This window comes from Haliaeetus albicilla, chromosome 11 (assembly GCF_947461875.1).
Source record: "Haliaeetus albicilla chromosome 11, bHalAlb1.1, whole genome shotgun sequence".
In the NCBI taxonomy this organism is placed as follows: domain Eukaryota; kingdom Metazoa; phylum Chordata; class Aves; order Accipitriformes; family Accipitridae; genus Haliaeetus; species Haliaeetus albicilla.
This window is the reverse complement of record NC_091493.1, coordinates 11040460-11056305: the sequence shown is the minus strand read 5'-3', so window position 1 is coordinate 11056305 and position 15846 is coordinate 11040460. Positions and strand designations below refer to the sequence as shown.

The 15846-nt window shown below is 41.5% G+C and overlaps 1 protein-coding gene across 1 annotated transcript; it reads right to left on the bottom strand.

Annotated features, from left to right (window-relative positions):
- Window positions 1–1377: 1377 nt before the first annotated feature.
- On the bottom strand, window positions 1378–15457 carry LRIT1 (leucine rich repeat, Ig-like and transmembrane domains 1). The gene is made up of 4 exons (XM_009929444.2): window positions 15099–15457; window positions 12023–12489; window positions 8165–8470; window positions 1378–5662 (listed from the first exon to the last, which is right to left on the bottom strand). The coding sequence occupies exons 1-4, from the start codon at window positions 15218–15220 to the stop codon at window positions 4677–4679; spliced, it is 1881 nt and encodes a 626-aa protein (XP_009927746.2). The 5' UTR covers window positions 15221–15457; the 3' UTR covers window positions 1378–4676.
- Window positions 15458–15846: the final 389 nt, after the last annotated feature.

Genomic DNA, 15846 nt, shown 5'->3' with positions numbered 1-15846 from the left:
GGGACCTGGCAAAGGGGCAAGCAAGACCTGGCAAAGGGGCACAACCTACTCCCTTTCACCCTCTGGAGGAAAGGAAAGCTTTGTCTCTCACTCAGGGCACCTCAGGGCAGGAGCAGAGTCCATCTCCCATGCCGAAACCAGGAGCCAAGGGTCAGCACGCTCTTGTGGGGTATGACTGCGGTCGCAGCAGCCCCACGTCACCACCAGCAGCCCCGGCTCTTGGGAAACATGGGCACTGCTCCAAGGCTTGCTGCCACCTCTGAGAAGCTCCTGGTCCTGCTCTCTGGGGTGTATACACTTATTTCTCATCAACTTGAACCTTTGCTGGCAATTGCTAAATTTTTTCTATTTAATTTTGATTAATAGGAAAGTAAAATGGGGGACAACTCTTTTGCTCTGTTTTGGGCAACAATTTGCATCTTCTGTTCATGGACTTTAAAGCTAGTGAAGCTCCCACTAAGCCACAGTACTGTAGCACTGACTATTGATTAAATACATCCCAAAACTTTTCAGACATTCCCAGAACACTTCTGACATTGAAGGACTTTGATGTCAGCTTCTTCAGGAGCTTTTTAACCTTTAGATTTTATTTTACCATTGGAATACTTTCAAAGTCATTCTTCAATGTCCATGACTTTTTTAAAATATCTTGAAAGATGTTTTACTGTCCTTCTTGACATTTTTGGTTGCTGCTGCTTTTTTTCCATGAATTTATGTATAGGCACATGCATACTTTTGTGTCCTACTTTTTTTTAATCATTTAAACCACTTTTAGTCTATTCTGTCTGGGCACACAGAAATAAATGTGCAAGTGACCCCACAACACAATTATAGCCTTCCAACATGCTTAAAACACATTGTGGAAATAAGACATTTGTCAGCCTGAACATTATTTTGCATTTGTGGAATTTTTATACATATATGGCATTTAAAATATTTGCAGAGACTTTATAATTCAGAGACAATATTAGCCTTTGTCTGGATCTACTCACCAGATAATCGGACACTTTTTAAGATGTTTGGAAAAACATATTTCAAAGCCTAAACATGTGGGGTTTTTACATTTCTTCTTGCACTTCAACTACTTGCAGTACTCCTTTTTAATCACTTTGGGCACATTATTTCATTTATATTCTGCTCGATTCCCTCATTTTGATAACTGCTTTTCTCCAGAGCCTTTTAAGAAAAAGAAATAATAACCATTTTTCAGTACAGTTCAGAGCTATTTGGATTAATTTTTAAAACACGATTACCTTCTTTTTTTAAACCCTATCCTTAATTTTACAATTTTACACTACTCTGATTTCCCAAATAAGTATAAAAAGATACTGTGGAAGGAAGAGCTTGTCTTTGTTATCTATCATCACATGATGTACTGCTCTCCAAAGCCCAGGCAGCCAGTGCAAACGTCCTGCCTAATGCAGGTGGACAGTTACTTTATTACTAAGTATTACTGCAGTGGTCCAACACTCATCTGAGAAGAAATTTTAAAATGATTTGATAGTAAAAGTAGGGAACATTGTAGTCCAAGACATTCTGAAATATATTGCTTGACAGTGCCAAAGTATTTGAAATAGACCCAAAAAAGCAACAAATTGGTCAAAACCTGACACAAAGAGATTATTAACAGAGGAAACATTTTCCAAGGAAAAAGAAAACCAAACAGAATAGTGTCAAAAAAAAACTAATTAAAATACTACTAAAGCAGTAATTCCAAAAGAGATTCAGGTGTTCATTTCAGTTCTTAAAGCACATGTCTGTCTGAGGATTGACTTTAACTGAGTAAGAAATCATTTCCAAGGATGAATATTTGCTTGCCTGAACTCTGAGCCAGCTCCATTCACATCTTATGACCAGACAGGGAAGCTTGCCTAAGCTGACCCTGCTGAAACTAGGTGCCTAACACCCCTTCGGTTAAGACAACAAAAAAATAATCCAGTGAGGTATTTATCTTTACATGCCTCTTACCACTGAAAATCTCACCCAGAGCCTTGAAGTCACATTCAGCAGAAAATCAGTTTACTTAATGGTTTGAAATTTCACTTGCAGTTTAGCAAGTATAGGGTTTCTTTTCTGACCAACACCAGATGACACAGAGCTTATACAAGTTTCTATCTATTGCGTCTCTTGTGTGAATCACCAATGCAGGAGAGAGAGAGGCTTGTTTTGGAGCAGCAGCTGAGATGCTAAACTGTGATGCCTCACCTATGAGCCAGTGAGAATAGCCATAGGAAATAGAAAAGTCACGTTCGTTCTACTTGGGAGCACTATTTATTCAAAGTGCAAAAAATATCCAGTAGAGTCTATAAAACTTAACCCATCCACAGTGAATGTCACAGGATGACCTCCCCATCCTCCCCTCCTAGCAAGCAAAGTGCAACAGCACTGGCCTAGCCGGTGCCTTTTCCACTGCCAACTCACAGACCGTGTGTCGGAGCATGCACCGATGGAGCGGGTGAGAGCTGCTCCTCGCCACGGCTGGATGTGGCAAATTACCCAGCTCGTGCCTCCAGGCAGTGGAGAGGTAAATACCTCTCATTCCCAGTCAGCTCCTGCAAACCTGACTTACAGGAAAGTCCTTGGGCAGTAGGTCCACTCCGTTCACCGCAGGAGAACTTTAGGACAGCCTTGGTTCTTCAGGGCTCGCTTAGCCATCCAGGGCCATGTCAGGCTGATTTCTGCACAGCCCAGTGATACTGCTGCAGATGTGGGCAGGCGTGAGGCTCAATAATACAGCAACCCTTGCAACTCATCCCAAAAACTACTACTAGAAGAATATTTTTTTTCTACCGTGGAGGGAGACTCTAAAAATCATCCTGGGATGCAACTGTCTAAATAAATAATAGATCTATTACATACTACATATTTCATCAATTAATTTGTTGTATTAAAATACATAATTTTGCAAAACATTACTTGTAAATCTAAAAATCTCTGCAGTCCAGTGATAGAAGTAGCAACCATTATTTTATACAGGGATTGACAAATTCTCCCAATACAAGAGAATTTCTTTATCGTTAATGTAAGGAATACAGGGAGTCCTATCAAAAACTATTATACTGTATCCACTATTGCTAGTATTTATGTTGAGATCAAATGACTTCCTTTTCCATCAGGCCAAGTAACCAACATAACTGTAAACACTTCTGTACAAGGAGGACTTGCAAAATTCATACCGGGCTCCATTTCAACCGGTGGATTTTGTTAACCCACACTGTATGTAAACATCCAGAATGTGAGTGGAGATCCTTCCAATAAGTTTACAAATACACATTTCAAAACAGTTCAGCAAGCTTTATCAGTTATCATTTCAGCTTGGCTGGATCACTCCCATTCAACATTTGGCAGAACGTATATAATTTTCTTCATGAAGAATATTTATTACAAAGAGAAAAATTTTATATACAGTATTACTACATGAGAGACTGGAGTGGAAAATTAGACAGCTGGGAAGTACTTTTTGTTAAGCACTCAGATCCAAGTTCCAGTGGAGCTGCAGGACTTAAATAACTGGTTAGCTCACCCTGGCTATGAAAGTACATTTAAATGAATATTAGACAGGTTTTTTCAGGGTTCTTGAACTTGTGAAATGTTTGAAACCCAAAAGTCCACACTGAGTCTCTGCCACCACTGATGCCATGGTGGAAGTATGGCTGATGTGTGCCTGACCGCATCACATACCCCTGCTCTGCACAGAATCAAGGTATTTTCATGACCAAGCCACAAGTGCCTGGCTGACCCCTCTGGTCTTCACCAGTTTTGTCAGGAGAGCCGGCAGCAAGGACAGGGCTGGTCTGGGAGATTTTTGCAGAAGTGTCTAATGGGGGTTTTTCGGTATGATTACAAAGCATTACAATGCCACACACAATTTGCAGAGTAGGCTATTGTATGATTTTAACTAGCACAGCTGATATAAAACATACTCTACTAATTACAATACAGCTAGAAAATGCCAGCTAGGACTGATACTGAAAGACCTGTTCAAGAAAATCTTAAGAATAGTGTTTAGGGCCGAAATGCAATCACAAAACACTCTCTATTATGTATTTTTAGGAGTGGACTGAGTTTTGTCTCTTGATTTCTCTCTCCTTTGCACATTTCTCTGAATTCAGAGCATAGAGCTGTCATTATGTTGGACATAGTAGAAAGGGTTGAGGTACCTCTGTGTTTAGTGATCTATTAAGCATCAAGCTGCATGTTTCATGCAAACAAGGGGGGTGTAAAAGGTGAGGCTCTCAATCCTCACCTTCATAGATATTTATATTAAAATAACTAAACACTCCCCTGTTTGTCAACCAAAAGAACATCAAAAGAGCTGAGAATAAAATACTTAGCATATTGCAGAGCAGGTACTAAACAACACCAAGCAGAGCACGCTCAGAAATGTTGCTTAATGTCCTCACACTCAGTGTGCATGCTTCATTTTACAAAAATAAAAGTGGTCCAGGAGAACGAGGCCATTATCACAGAAGCTTTTGACCGGGTACAAAACAGCAAACCCCAAGTGGGATGAGCAACATGTTTCTGTAAAGCTTGGGCACCATCTACCCTCTTGCATCCTCCTCCAGAACATGTCGGAGACAGAAGCATTGACAAGGTAGCCTGCAGTGCTGGAGCAGAGTCGCGTATATAGCAACGTGCTTTCCACCAGCAAGCTGACAATCAGCCTAGTTTTTTCAGCAAAAGTATTCATTAGGTTGCCCCTCTATCTTTGGTATTGCTTCTGAGTCCACGCTGGATCGGGCAGAGAGCAGCCTGTTCGATTCATCGGGGGTATGTCTAGTCAAGTATTCTCCTTCCACGCCTTTCACCTTGGCCCCAGGAGACAGGCTTTCAAAGGTGACATAGGACTCCTGAATTTCCTTGGGTTTCCGCACAAAGCATTTTTTGCAGCGCCTTTTCAGTGCTCCACAGCAGACCACCAGCGTCAGAGGAACAGCAATGACACAGGCCACACTGATGACAACCACATTGATGAGCTTCTGGGTCCCTCCTGCACTGGCAACTTCATCTGTGGAAAATATGATGCATTGCTCCTTCCTGGGGATCAGCCCTTTCACGCAGACACACATGATGTATTTGGTCTTTGGCAGCAGCCCATAAATGGTGACCTTGGTCTTCCCTGGCTCCACGTTGATCCGCCGCATGTCTCTCTCTCCAAAGACAGCGTAGAGGACACTGAACACTGTTGTGTTCTTTGCCAGAGGTGCCTTCCAGGCCAGGGTGATACTCTGGTCGGTGTCTCCTATCACCCTGACAGACCTCACCATTCGCTCCGGCTCCTGCTGACCGGTAGGCGGGCTCACCAGCAGGTTTCTGGGGTTGCTGTCCTGGGCCACATCTGGGAGGAGGAGGCCCTCTCCGGTGCCCACTCCAGACCCCAGGGTAGGCACAGTGGAGGTGGTGATAATGTACCTGGCCACTAGCTTGTCATTGTAGGCAGCTGCCTCCATCCCACTCGCCTTCCCGCTCCATGCGCCTTTGGCATTAGAGTTGGGGTCATCTGTGCTTTCTGAGTCTGTGATGATGAGGGATATGAACGCCTCTGTTGCCCCCAGAAAATTCTTTGCTTTACATATGTACTCTCCAGAGTCAAGATAAGAGACTACAGGCAGGCCCAGAATAGACCAGCTCATGCCATCACTGGAAATCTCTTGGTGAACTGCAGGGAAGGAAAAATGTAAAATAAATAGTCAATAATCAATAGAATCAGTAACATGTTTTGTAAAATATTAAGATTTAATTAGCCAAATGTCTCTCAATACAGTAGAATCATCATTTCTTTTTGCCATCAAGAACATTACAAAATCCAAGTAAATCCAAGAAAAGGACAGTAACACTAAAATCATTTTATGTTGTGATTTATACTGCTTCAGACTGAATATACTTGAAGCCTTTGATGCTATTTCCTCTAAAGTGATGTACAGTTTGAAAACAAAACAGTAAAGGTTCTTCCATTAAAAAAAAAAAAAAGCTTAAAAGCTCTTAGGTAGCTACAATACTTGAAAGAGTGGAAGGAGTAGGCAGTAACACAATGTATTTGAACATTAGATGCAGTACTCTGAGTCACAGAAAATACAAACAGTGGAGATTTTCTTCTAAAAACCATATATAGACTAGTCTAGAGTATATGGAGAAAAATAGCTGAAAAAGAATATCCCTTTTACTGCTAAATTAGTGCAGGTTTTTATATTGAGCCAAACACGGGGAAGTCTGATCAGTTACTACTGAACAGTATGTACACAGCTGAGTGTTGATTTTCTCACTTGGTTTACCAGGAGGCTAACACTAGCTTTTTTTGCTGTTTTCTATTTGTGCAGAAAAAAGAGCTGGCGTCATGCAGAAGGGTAAAGTACCTTTGTTATTTAACCAGCCTCCTTAGGATGAGCACATACTATCTCTGCCCTTTCCCGTTGAAAGGTAAACCAGGAAGATGTCTGAAAAGCAAAGGTAAGACAGGATGCAAACTTCTCCCAAGCCCTCCTGGAGTCGGGATCCAGCCTTGGCAACCAGGGCACATTCCAGTGGCAGTGAAATACAATGGCAGCAGAAGTTACTTTTTCAATTTAATTATTTACTGAATGGGTATATTAAAAAACATAAAGCTACTGGTCTTCCTACAGCACTTGCCCACACATACAAACTGTGGGCTGTTTCTTACTCCTTTCCATTCAGAACACCAACATTTCAAACAGTCATATAGCATTGGCACAGAAGCTGCCATTGCTGAGAAATAATGTGTATTTTCAGCCAACTTTTTATTGAAAGGTGCTAAAGTCCAATTTAATGGGGCACAAAATACATCATTCTCAGTTGTAGCTCAAAGTAAACTCAACATACGCTTTCAGGAAAGCATTCTCTGTTTTGGTTTTTTTGTTGTGGCTCTCTTTCAAGTGTAGGAGGGATGTTCACAGCATGATGGGTAGACATTACCATCATGAGGAGCAGCTCTGCTACATCCTGCACATCATGCACAACAGGGCAATGACTTGTGCGGATCCCAAAATAAGGATATTTATTACAAGTGGTTCTACTGCTGTGAAAGAAAAATGCTCTCTCCCCTGTTTCTGTGCACCGAGGAGCCCTGTAACCCTTTGAAGCTCAGACCCCATGCTTAGCGATTTATCTGATGAGTTTAGACCCTCTATGAAAGCCAGGGCCAGGCCTAGGATACAGTAGCATTCGGGGGAGGTTGGAGGGATGAAGGTTCAGGTCCTGACCTAAAACCTCTAGGGCAAAAAGCTAAGGACAATTGCCTTGAGTGCAGCAAAGGTTTCTTCTCTAAATTGCCCACACATTAAAGGACCAACATTGCAATTTTAGGTCCAACTATTCTTGTAAATGGAAATTAAAACGTGATCAGTCACAAAAACAGTGGCTGTTTGAAGGCTTCCCCCCACAAAAGGGGTGAGCACAGAAGAGGGACCTGGTCAGTATTTCTCCCACAGAGCATTTTCCAAAGAGCCCTTGTCAATCCATTAGAAAGAAACCATTTCTTGGAAGCATTGTCACTGAAGTATGGTATCCTTCGGCAGTTTAGTGGCTTTTTTCTCTTTTAATATATCAGCAATGTTGCATGTTTGCCACCTTTTTCTTTCTTTGCCACAGCAGATTTGAATCCCAGTTGAATTCACATCAGGCACCTCTCTGCCAGAGATGTTTACTAACCAATTAACAGTGGCTCACCATTAGTCTCAAAAACCCATAAAATAATTCAGTGGGAAGCCTTTTCAGTGACTGAACAACTAACTAATTAACTTAAAACAGCCTCTTGCTACAGCTGGACATATTTCATTTCTTCAGCTCCAACATATTTGCAGAAAACCCTTTGACTTGTCTCACTGCCACAGTTGTTATGAAACAAAGCAAAACCAGCTTTTTACAGATGATAGTATACATTTATCTGATGATATTTACATCAACATGTAAGTAATTTTATAGTCTACAGAAAATCACAATTCAATAGTGAATTATACATGATACTATTGTGAATTATAGTGAATCTTAATTTTGCACTGCTTACTTTCTTTTTTGGGTGTCTTTTATCAGTGGGAAGGATCTATTGTCATAGAAGCTTCCATTTGCTGAACAGTCTGTAGACAATAAAGGTGCAGGTGCCCCTCACTCATTCCATGTGTACGAGAAAAGCTTAAACCAAACCCACCTGTGCCGTTTAGTTGAGCACCATCAGCTCTTCTCCAGCTGAGCTCAGGAATGGGCACCCCCGTCGTTCCACATCGCAGTAGCACAGTGCTGCCCAGGATGGTCTTTACTTTGGCTACGGACGTATGTACCACGGGGCTTTGACATTTCCTTAGCTCGACTTGGCTGAAGAGGACTCCTGCAAGGCTCCGGGGGGTGAAGCATTTCAGCCTGGGCTCAATGAATGCTATGTTAGGAGACTGGAAATTTAGGAAATGGACCATTTCATACAGACTGCAGTCACATACCCAAGGATTGTCTTGCAAGCCTGTCAAAATAAATCAGAGCACTAAGTCACTCCAACAGCACCTTTTGTTTCTGCTACTTTTGTTTCTATTTTTCTGCAGGACCAACTGTAATAGGCTCCTAATCTGCCCTGCAAGGACTGCCTGTGCATGTGCAAGGATATGGGAAGGGGGGGGGGGGGTGTCCTGCCCCACTGCTGTTGGCTGAGCTTGATGGATCCCATAGTTGCCTGTTAGTAGAAGGGAATAAATATGGCTTGCTAAAGTATCTCAAAATCTGGAGCTGAACTCATATTCTATAAGTCCAAAGCAGGATTATTCATATCATGGAAACATCGCTATTTATGCACATAAAGAAGCAAAACAAGTTATTATATATACATTTGGTTTCAGGGTGGAAAAAACAAGTAGCCATTGGGGAGGGTTGGTTTGTTTTGGGGTGTGGATTTTTTTGGTATGAAAAGACTATGGAGTCTCTTCCTTAGACAAGCCAGGAAATTCTTCTCACTGAAGAATTATTAAAATATTAGCTAGATTGTCATGCCAACTGTCAGGTTTGCAATAGGTGTAGGTGATCCCACTTGACTGTAAGAGTTCTCTTCCAGCCCTGTAATTCTAAGTTATTATTTTCATTATTTTAGTAATCAGTTGTTTTTCCTGAAATGCTAATTTACACTTGATAAGAGGAAAGAACTGTTTTAAGGATTAAATTGAATAATATACATGTTATGGTATATAAAAGAACATAAACAGACAATAACTATATCAAGAATATACACATAGAAAGGAGTGTATTGAAGAACACACTCCTGTTTCAGTCCCAGAATGTTTCTCTTTTTCTTCTTTCTGCTATCCCAGTGTGCACCTATTGAACTCAAAAGCTGAAAAAAATGAGACATTACTCTATTAAAAATAGTCTGGTGAAGATTGTACTGAAAAGGCAGAATTGGAACTAGAGCAATGCATATCCATGAACAGAAGTTGCTGCATTTTGATTAAATCTGTGTCATCCTACTTACAAATATTCACATTCACCTGTCCTATGGACAGTTTACGGTCTCTAATGACTTCAGCTAGCGGAATTGGCACTAGGGATATTTAAACCATGTAACCCCAGTCTGCTCCCTCCAAGGGGGCTTCACCTCCTCTTTTCCACAGGCAGCCCAAGGACATGGCTTGGGGCTGGCAACTGCCTGAAAGTAAAGTACCAATACTCCCTCGATGCCTGGCAGGAGGAAACGACAGCTGCCCACCCTACGGTGCCCACTCTTGCTGGCCCCTGGCACACTGCAGCAGCAGTCATGCAAGCAGCAGCTTTCTGGCAAGAACCAAGTTTTGACACAGGCACAGAGGGTGCATCACAAGGCTCCATGAGCATCAAGGGTCTGCTTAAATTTGCTAGAGACAACAGAAACAGAGGGTTGATCAAAAGCCCCTGAGGTCTCAGCTAAACTGTTTTAAAGATTCTGTTGAAAAATCTCTTCTGAGACCATTGCATACCATCTTCCCTGGGCTTGGAAGGGGATTGGAAATTGGTGGGCCTTGGCGGGAGGGCACTTCTTACAAATTAATATATTAAAGTTAAGGGGACTAAATAAAGAATGAAAGTGCAGCTTGGCTTTGTTGGTTTATGGCATTTTTGCTAGCAGCTTACTTCTGACTTCATGCACTAGATAACAATTTATTCCAGATTCCCTGGCAGGCCCCCCAGCTGCAGTTGATGCCACAGCACCCCCAAAGACCCAGTGAGCCCTTTGCTGCCCTGCACAGCACAGTGCTGTGGGCTCACGTGGGCAATCCTCACGTGCGAATGCTTGCAGTCTTGGCAGACACTATCAGCTAGCAAGCTACCGCTGGAAGTACCTCTTCTTGAAATAGTCTACAAGCAAGGGCTCTGAAGAGGAGTCACAATGATGCGCTGTAGACAAAGGAAGGGACTGAGGTGACTCTCTATTATTCATGGATTTTTTTATGCCTCCATGAGAAACAGTCGTGAGCAGAGTGAAACAGAAACATGCAGCTGTGTTCTCCTATTCTGCTCCTGCGAGGGACATGCATTTCATATACCTGGTCCCTATGGGTGTCAACAGGATAGGACCTGGGAGCTGGAGCATTTATACATTACCATATTAATCTTAGCATTATACTCATTTGCCTACATGAATTTTTTAGGATCCTGGCACAAGCAACCTGTGCACAGCTGACTATGCAAACACTCAGGTTGGCCACAAGCATCAAGGCATGATCTGTTCTCAACAAAATACTCTCCTAATCTATATTGAATGGAATGACATTTTTACACGTAACTTGACTCTAAAAAATAAACGAAGAGTATGATCTAGGCAGTGTCTTGTCATGCCACAAATGAAATGGGCAATCCCAAACAGCCAGCTTTGGCTTAAAGAACTTGATACTGCATCTGGCAAAGCAAGAAGATGAAACACCTGCTCCTCTCCTGATGCTAATGAAACCTTAAACAACATCTGCTAAGGACACTAAAAGCTTTGTAGGTGGCAATTTGAGTATTTTTAAAGTCTTGTGTCTCTTTCCACTGCAATCTGGTTTTAAAAATTTACCCCCCTAAATTTATCCAGCAAAGAGCAGCAGGTACTTCCCAGAGTGAGAGAAAACTCGCAATGTCTCTGATGAGATTATCAGCAAGTGCCTGAATTCACATCCATGGCTGTAGAGGCAGTACACGCAGATGCATACACCCCGCAGATCAAACGCACTCAGTGGAGCTGGGTCAGCTCATAGCAAGTGAAGACAGCAGATGGCAACAACGCTGAACCATCATCAACCCACTGTGGATTTGAACCAGTCACGATGGCTAAAAGGCTAAGTAGTAATCCCCTGAACTAGTAAATGTGCTTGAAACCTCCTCTGGGGGTACAGCAACTGACAGGATTCAAGACAGTCATTTGTAATACGCCCTCTGACACAAAAATGGACAATTGCCCCAAAGCCATACTTCTGAGAAGCCCAGAATTGGCACCAAAAGATGGATTCTTGTAACTTTATAACTGCCCTTGAAGGCAGCACTATCTTGGTGGCTTTGGGGAGACTAGGGTTTAATTCTGTGTGAACAGATAAACAAGGCTCTGGGAAGAGACAAACTGGCAGTCCTGACCCAGATTTTATGCTCAGTGATAGCTTTATTTCTCTTTAATTTGGACATAATAAATATACACCTTTTTATTTAATGCTGCTTAAAATGGATCGATTCCATAGTAACTGTTATTAGAAAAAAGCACATGAATGATGTGCAGCTCTAATCGTACTTGTATTTCTGTCAGAAATGGCAGTGTCAATAAATAAAAAGGCCTTGAGCAAGAGTCACCAGTTTTCTGTTACAAAAATTCAAGCAAGTGATGAAGTTTATGGTGTAATAAGCAGGTGTGGGGAGCCTGAGGTGAGTTTGTTAATGTGTAAATGAATCTGAACACTTTATATGGGGTATTAAATTGTACCCAGCAGTGTACTTGCTGTGGTAAACACAGTGGGTGAAAATGCTGCAATAAGATGCGGAGCTCTTGACATTTGTGCCCCTGCAAAATGACAGGCACTTCTCTTACCTAGGATGATCTTGGAGTTATCGTTGGGGAAGTAAGGAACGGCCTGGAGGTTGGTCCAGGTGGCAATAAGAGCCTGAGGAAGAGTCATCAGCTTATTGCTAGACAGGTCCAGGTATGTGATATTCTTGACATAACGAGCAGCATCTGGAGGGATCGAGGTAAGTTCGTTGTTGTGTAAATCCAGAAGCCTTAGCTGTGGCATGTCAGCCAGGGTTTCCCAGGGGAATGATATTAAGTCGTTCCCATCCAGCCTCAGCTCCTGCAAGCGACGAAGGCCCTTGAAGGTGATCCCACTGAGGCTGGCCAGGGAGTTATAGGGCATCCAGAGGTACTCCAGGTTGTGGAGTCCATGGAAAGCCTCTCCTGGCACCCTGCGGATGGCTGTCTTTTCTATCCGAAGCTTGGATGTATCTACAGGGATGTTCACAGGAGTGAGGGTCATCTCCGGGTCATTACACAGCACTGTTCTGGTGGGGAAACACAAACACATATGTTACTTTCTTGTATTTTGAAAAAGTTTTGAAACTTTATTTTAATGCAAGATTTTGATCTGCCTTTCTTTTTTCATAAGATTTCTTCTTGTCATTTTTTACTTGCTGCTGATCGCTACATCATAACCAGAAGTACGTCAACTTGCAGAAATTCATGTGTACCTCTTGACTGCAGAGGTTGCAGTGTTGTGCCTCTCGTGGAGTGGTGTGAGTCTGAGTCTGGCCCATATAGTGTTCCTGCTTTTTTTTCTTTCAATTTTGTTTTGAGTACTTATAATAGACAGCAGTGACAACATTCATGCACAACAGAGGACTCTAGTGCATGTTAAAACGAAAGGATCCATAAACTGAACAATAAAAGACATTTGAAAAGAAACCTTACTGATGTGTGGGATGGCAGGAAGTAATATAGATTAAATACAGCACAAGATCTTTGGTTCGTGAAGTGAGAATCAGAAAGTCAACTAACAACAGCATACACTACAGCGAGCTCTGCTTTACTATGAAATAGTCTGGAAGGTGTGTACAGATGGTAGCAGTCACCGCACCGCAGGCATATACAGTTATGAAAGTGAAAGTGCAGAAAATTAACTCTTTGGAAAATGCTATACTAAAAGCAAGGCAGATTTATGTGTCCAAATCATTCCTTCCCATTTCTAATCTCTAGAGGTCAAATCACGAAAACGCAATGCTGTATTTTCACAGCCTTTGTACAAAAAATTGTGACTTCTTTGACTTTGCCAAGATGTGGGATTGTAGGTAGCCATGAGGAATGAAGGGAGACAAAACAGGTCTCTCAGACTGCACTTTAATTTGCCTATCAGCAAAGAGAGAAAGGCAAGTTCTTAATAAAATACAAAGCCACCTTGCAAAAGGTAAGTGGTTAGATAGGCATGTCCCACTCCACATGCTAAACAAGATACGGTAAGAAATGTAATGTGATCAGTCAAGTAACATTTTCTTATCACACTGCCTGGCTGATAAACAGAATATTAGAAAGCTGCCAAAACCAGATTGGTTTTGGCTGAAAGCAATTATTCCTCTACTATCAACAAAAACAAATAACATCACAGAACTGCTCATGCAAGTTTCCTGGAGTTAAATGTTATTTGAACCTACAGTTAAATTGTTAATTTATAATCAAATCATAGTACATTACTCTCACCCAGCACTTCTATTGTGGCATTAAATCCTGCCCACCCTCAGCTGAAAGTTGAGATTTTGAGGAATATCATTTGAGAAAAATCTATCAAATGAGAAAAATCTATCAAATAAGAAAAATCCAGAAATCCTCTTTCAATAAAACATTTTTTTGTGTGTAGGCATGACACAAAGCATTTGATAACAGAGACACTATGGCAGTAAAACTGTACTTCTCAAAGTGTCCCTAAACGATGTCAGTGAGCACTAAACATTTAATCTATGGGATAATCTCCTTCTACTAGTGAGAAATATGAATCATAATGCAGAAAAAAAGGTGACATTATGCTCCTTAAGGGACTAATGGATATTTGCCTCATTATATATCTTACCAAAACACACTACAGCTTTTCCCAGTCACTGAGAGGAAATTCCCACAGGAACTGTGACATTTATGGAGCAATAATTGCCTCTCCCGCTTTTGCACTCCCTTTTAGCAATTGCAGACTACTTGTCTCTCTACCCCGCTTCTTACTGAGAAAGTTTCTGGTATGAAATCTATAGCACCATAACAGAGATAAGAAATCAGATCTATTTAATGGGGATCCAAAATATAGGGGAGACCCTTTCATTTCAGTACTGTGGTCTTGTCTAGAAAAAAATTCTTCCAAAGGATTTTGCAAATACTGTATCTCTGTCACAAAACTTCCTCTACTGTGAACATCACGTTATAAAACTGTAGCCTGTATTTCATTAAGTCAGATCATTACTTTATGATTACCCTTCAGAAAGACTTTTTATTACAGTCCTCCAGAGAAATGTCTGTAAAATGGCGTTGCATTCAAAAATGGATGTCCTTCTGGTCTTGTCTTCTTTTTTAACTGAAAGTTTCCGGTCTGAGAATTATCTTATTTTATATTATTATTATTATCATCATCATCATCATCATCATCATCATCTAGTTTTTTTGGTTCATTCTCATCTAGACTCTATCGCTTTGCTAAAATCTCCAACTGAAGGATTTTTTAAGTAAATGGAATTGCACTTTTTGGTACCACAACATGAACCAAATCTAGTTACACTTCAGAAACAAACCAGCAAAGCAGAATAAAGCCTTTTAAAACTAGCATTTTCAGCACAAAGGTAAAGAAAAAGAAAATGTTTTATAAATTTTATTCCCTTTTTGACATTGCACCAGCAGTAATTATGTCACTTCTGTTCTCACAGAGGAGATGCCCAAAAGCTTTCTCTGAAATCAGCTTACTGTGTTTTCAGAAGCTAATCCTCTGCAAATAAAGCTAGAGTGCAAAGCGACTGGAAAAATAACGGACACAAAGTCTGGATGCAATATTTTCTCCTCCAAGCATCCTTACAGAGGAGAAGAAATAAAATCCCCGACAACCGGAGAAAGAGCAGCAACCCCCCTGGAGAGAGTATCAGCATACCTGGCTTTCGTCCCTTCGCTGAGGCTGTGGAAGGCGCAGCTGCACTGCGATGGGCACGAGCCGCCCGCCCGTGGCAGCCCTCCGAGCGTTAAGCAGCAGAGCAAACTCACCACGATCCACATGGCTACCTGTGCATGGGAAGGACACCTGGGCACTAGACAACGTGGAGGGTTTCGCCTATTGTTTTATCCATTGACTGGTCACATCTTGTTAACTCCCTTTTGTTTTCAGCCCCACTGTGATCTTCCAGCCCTCGCTGAGTCCATCAGATAAAAAAGGATAGGCAGGGATTAAGGATGGGGACTTGAGTTATTTTCATGAAGGTGCTTATTGCTTCCTGGAACCATACGGACAGCATTTCTTCCCTCAGGGAGCCCCATCAAAACATCTTCCTAGGGCAATCTGTGGCTTTTGTGCAAGAAAAAAAGCAAATATACTTTTGGGGGACCTGCACCACAGGCAAGATAACTGTTATCTGACCAGGAATTAGCAATAATTTACTTCCTCACAGGGAGCTGGGAATACTTAAAAACAGTTCCTTGTGCTAATGGAATGCAAGCCTCCTATATAAGAATACTAAAAATATATAGTGATACTATTAAAAGGCTTTACTTTCTTCTAAAAACTCCTAGTTTGATCAAGCAATTATTGAACTGTTGGCAACATGCCTGATATTACTAAACAATGAATAACCCAGTAAATATGCACATATTTCAGTTTATATTGGGGCTAGCACACGCCTGCAGGA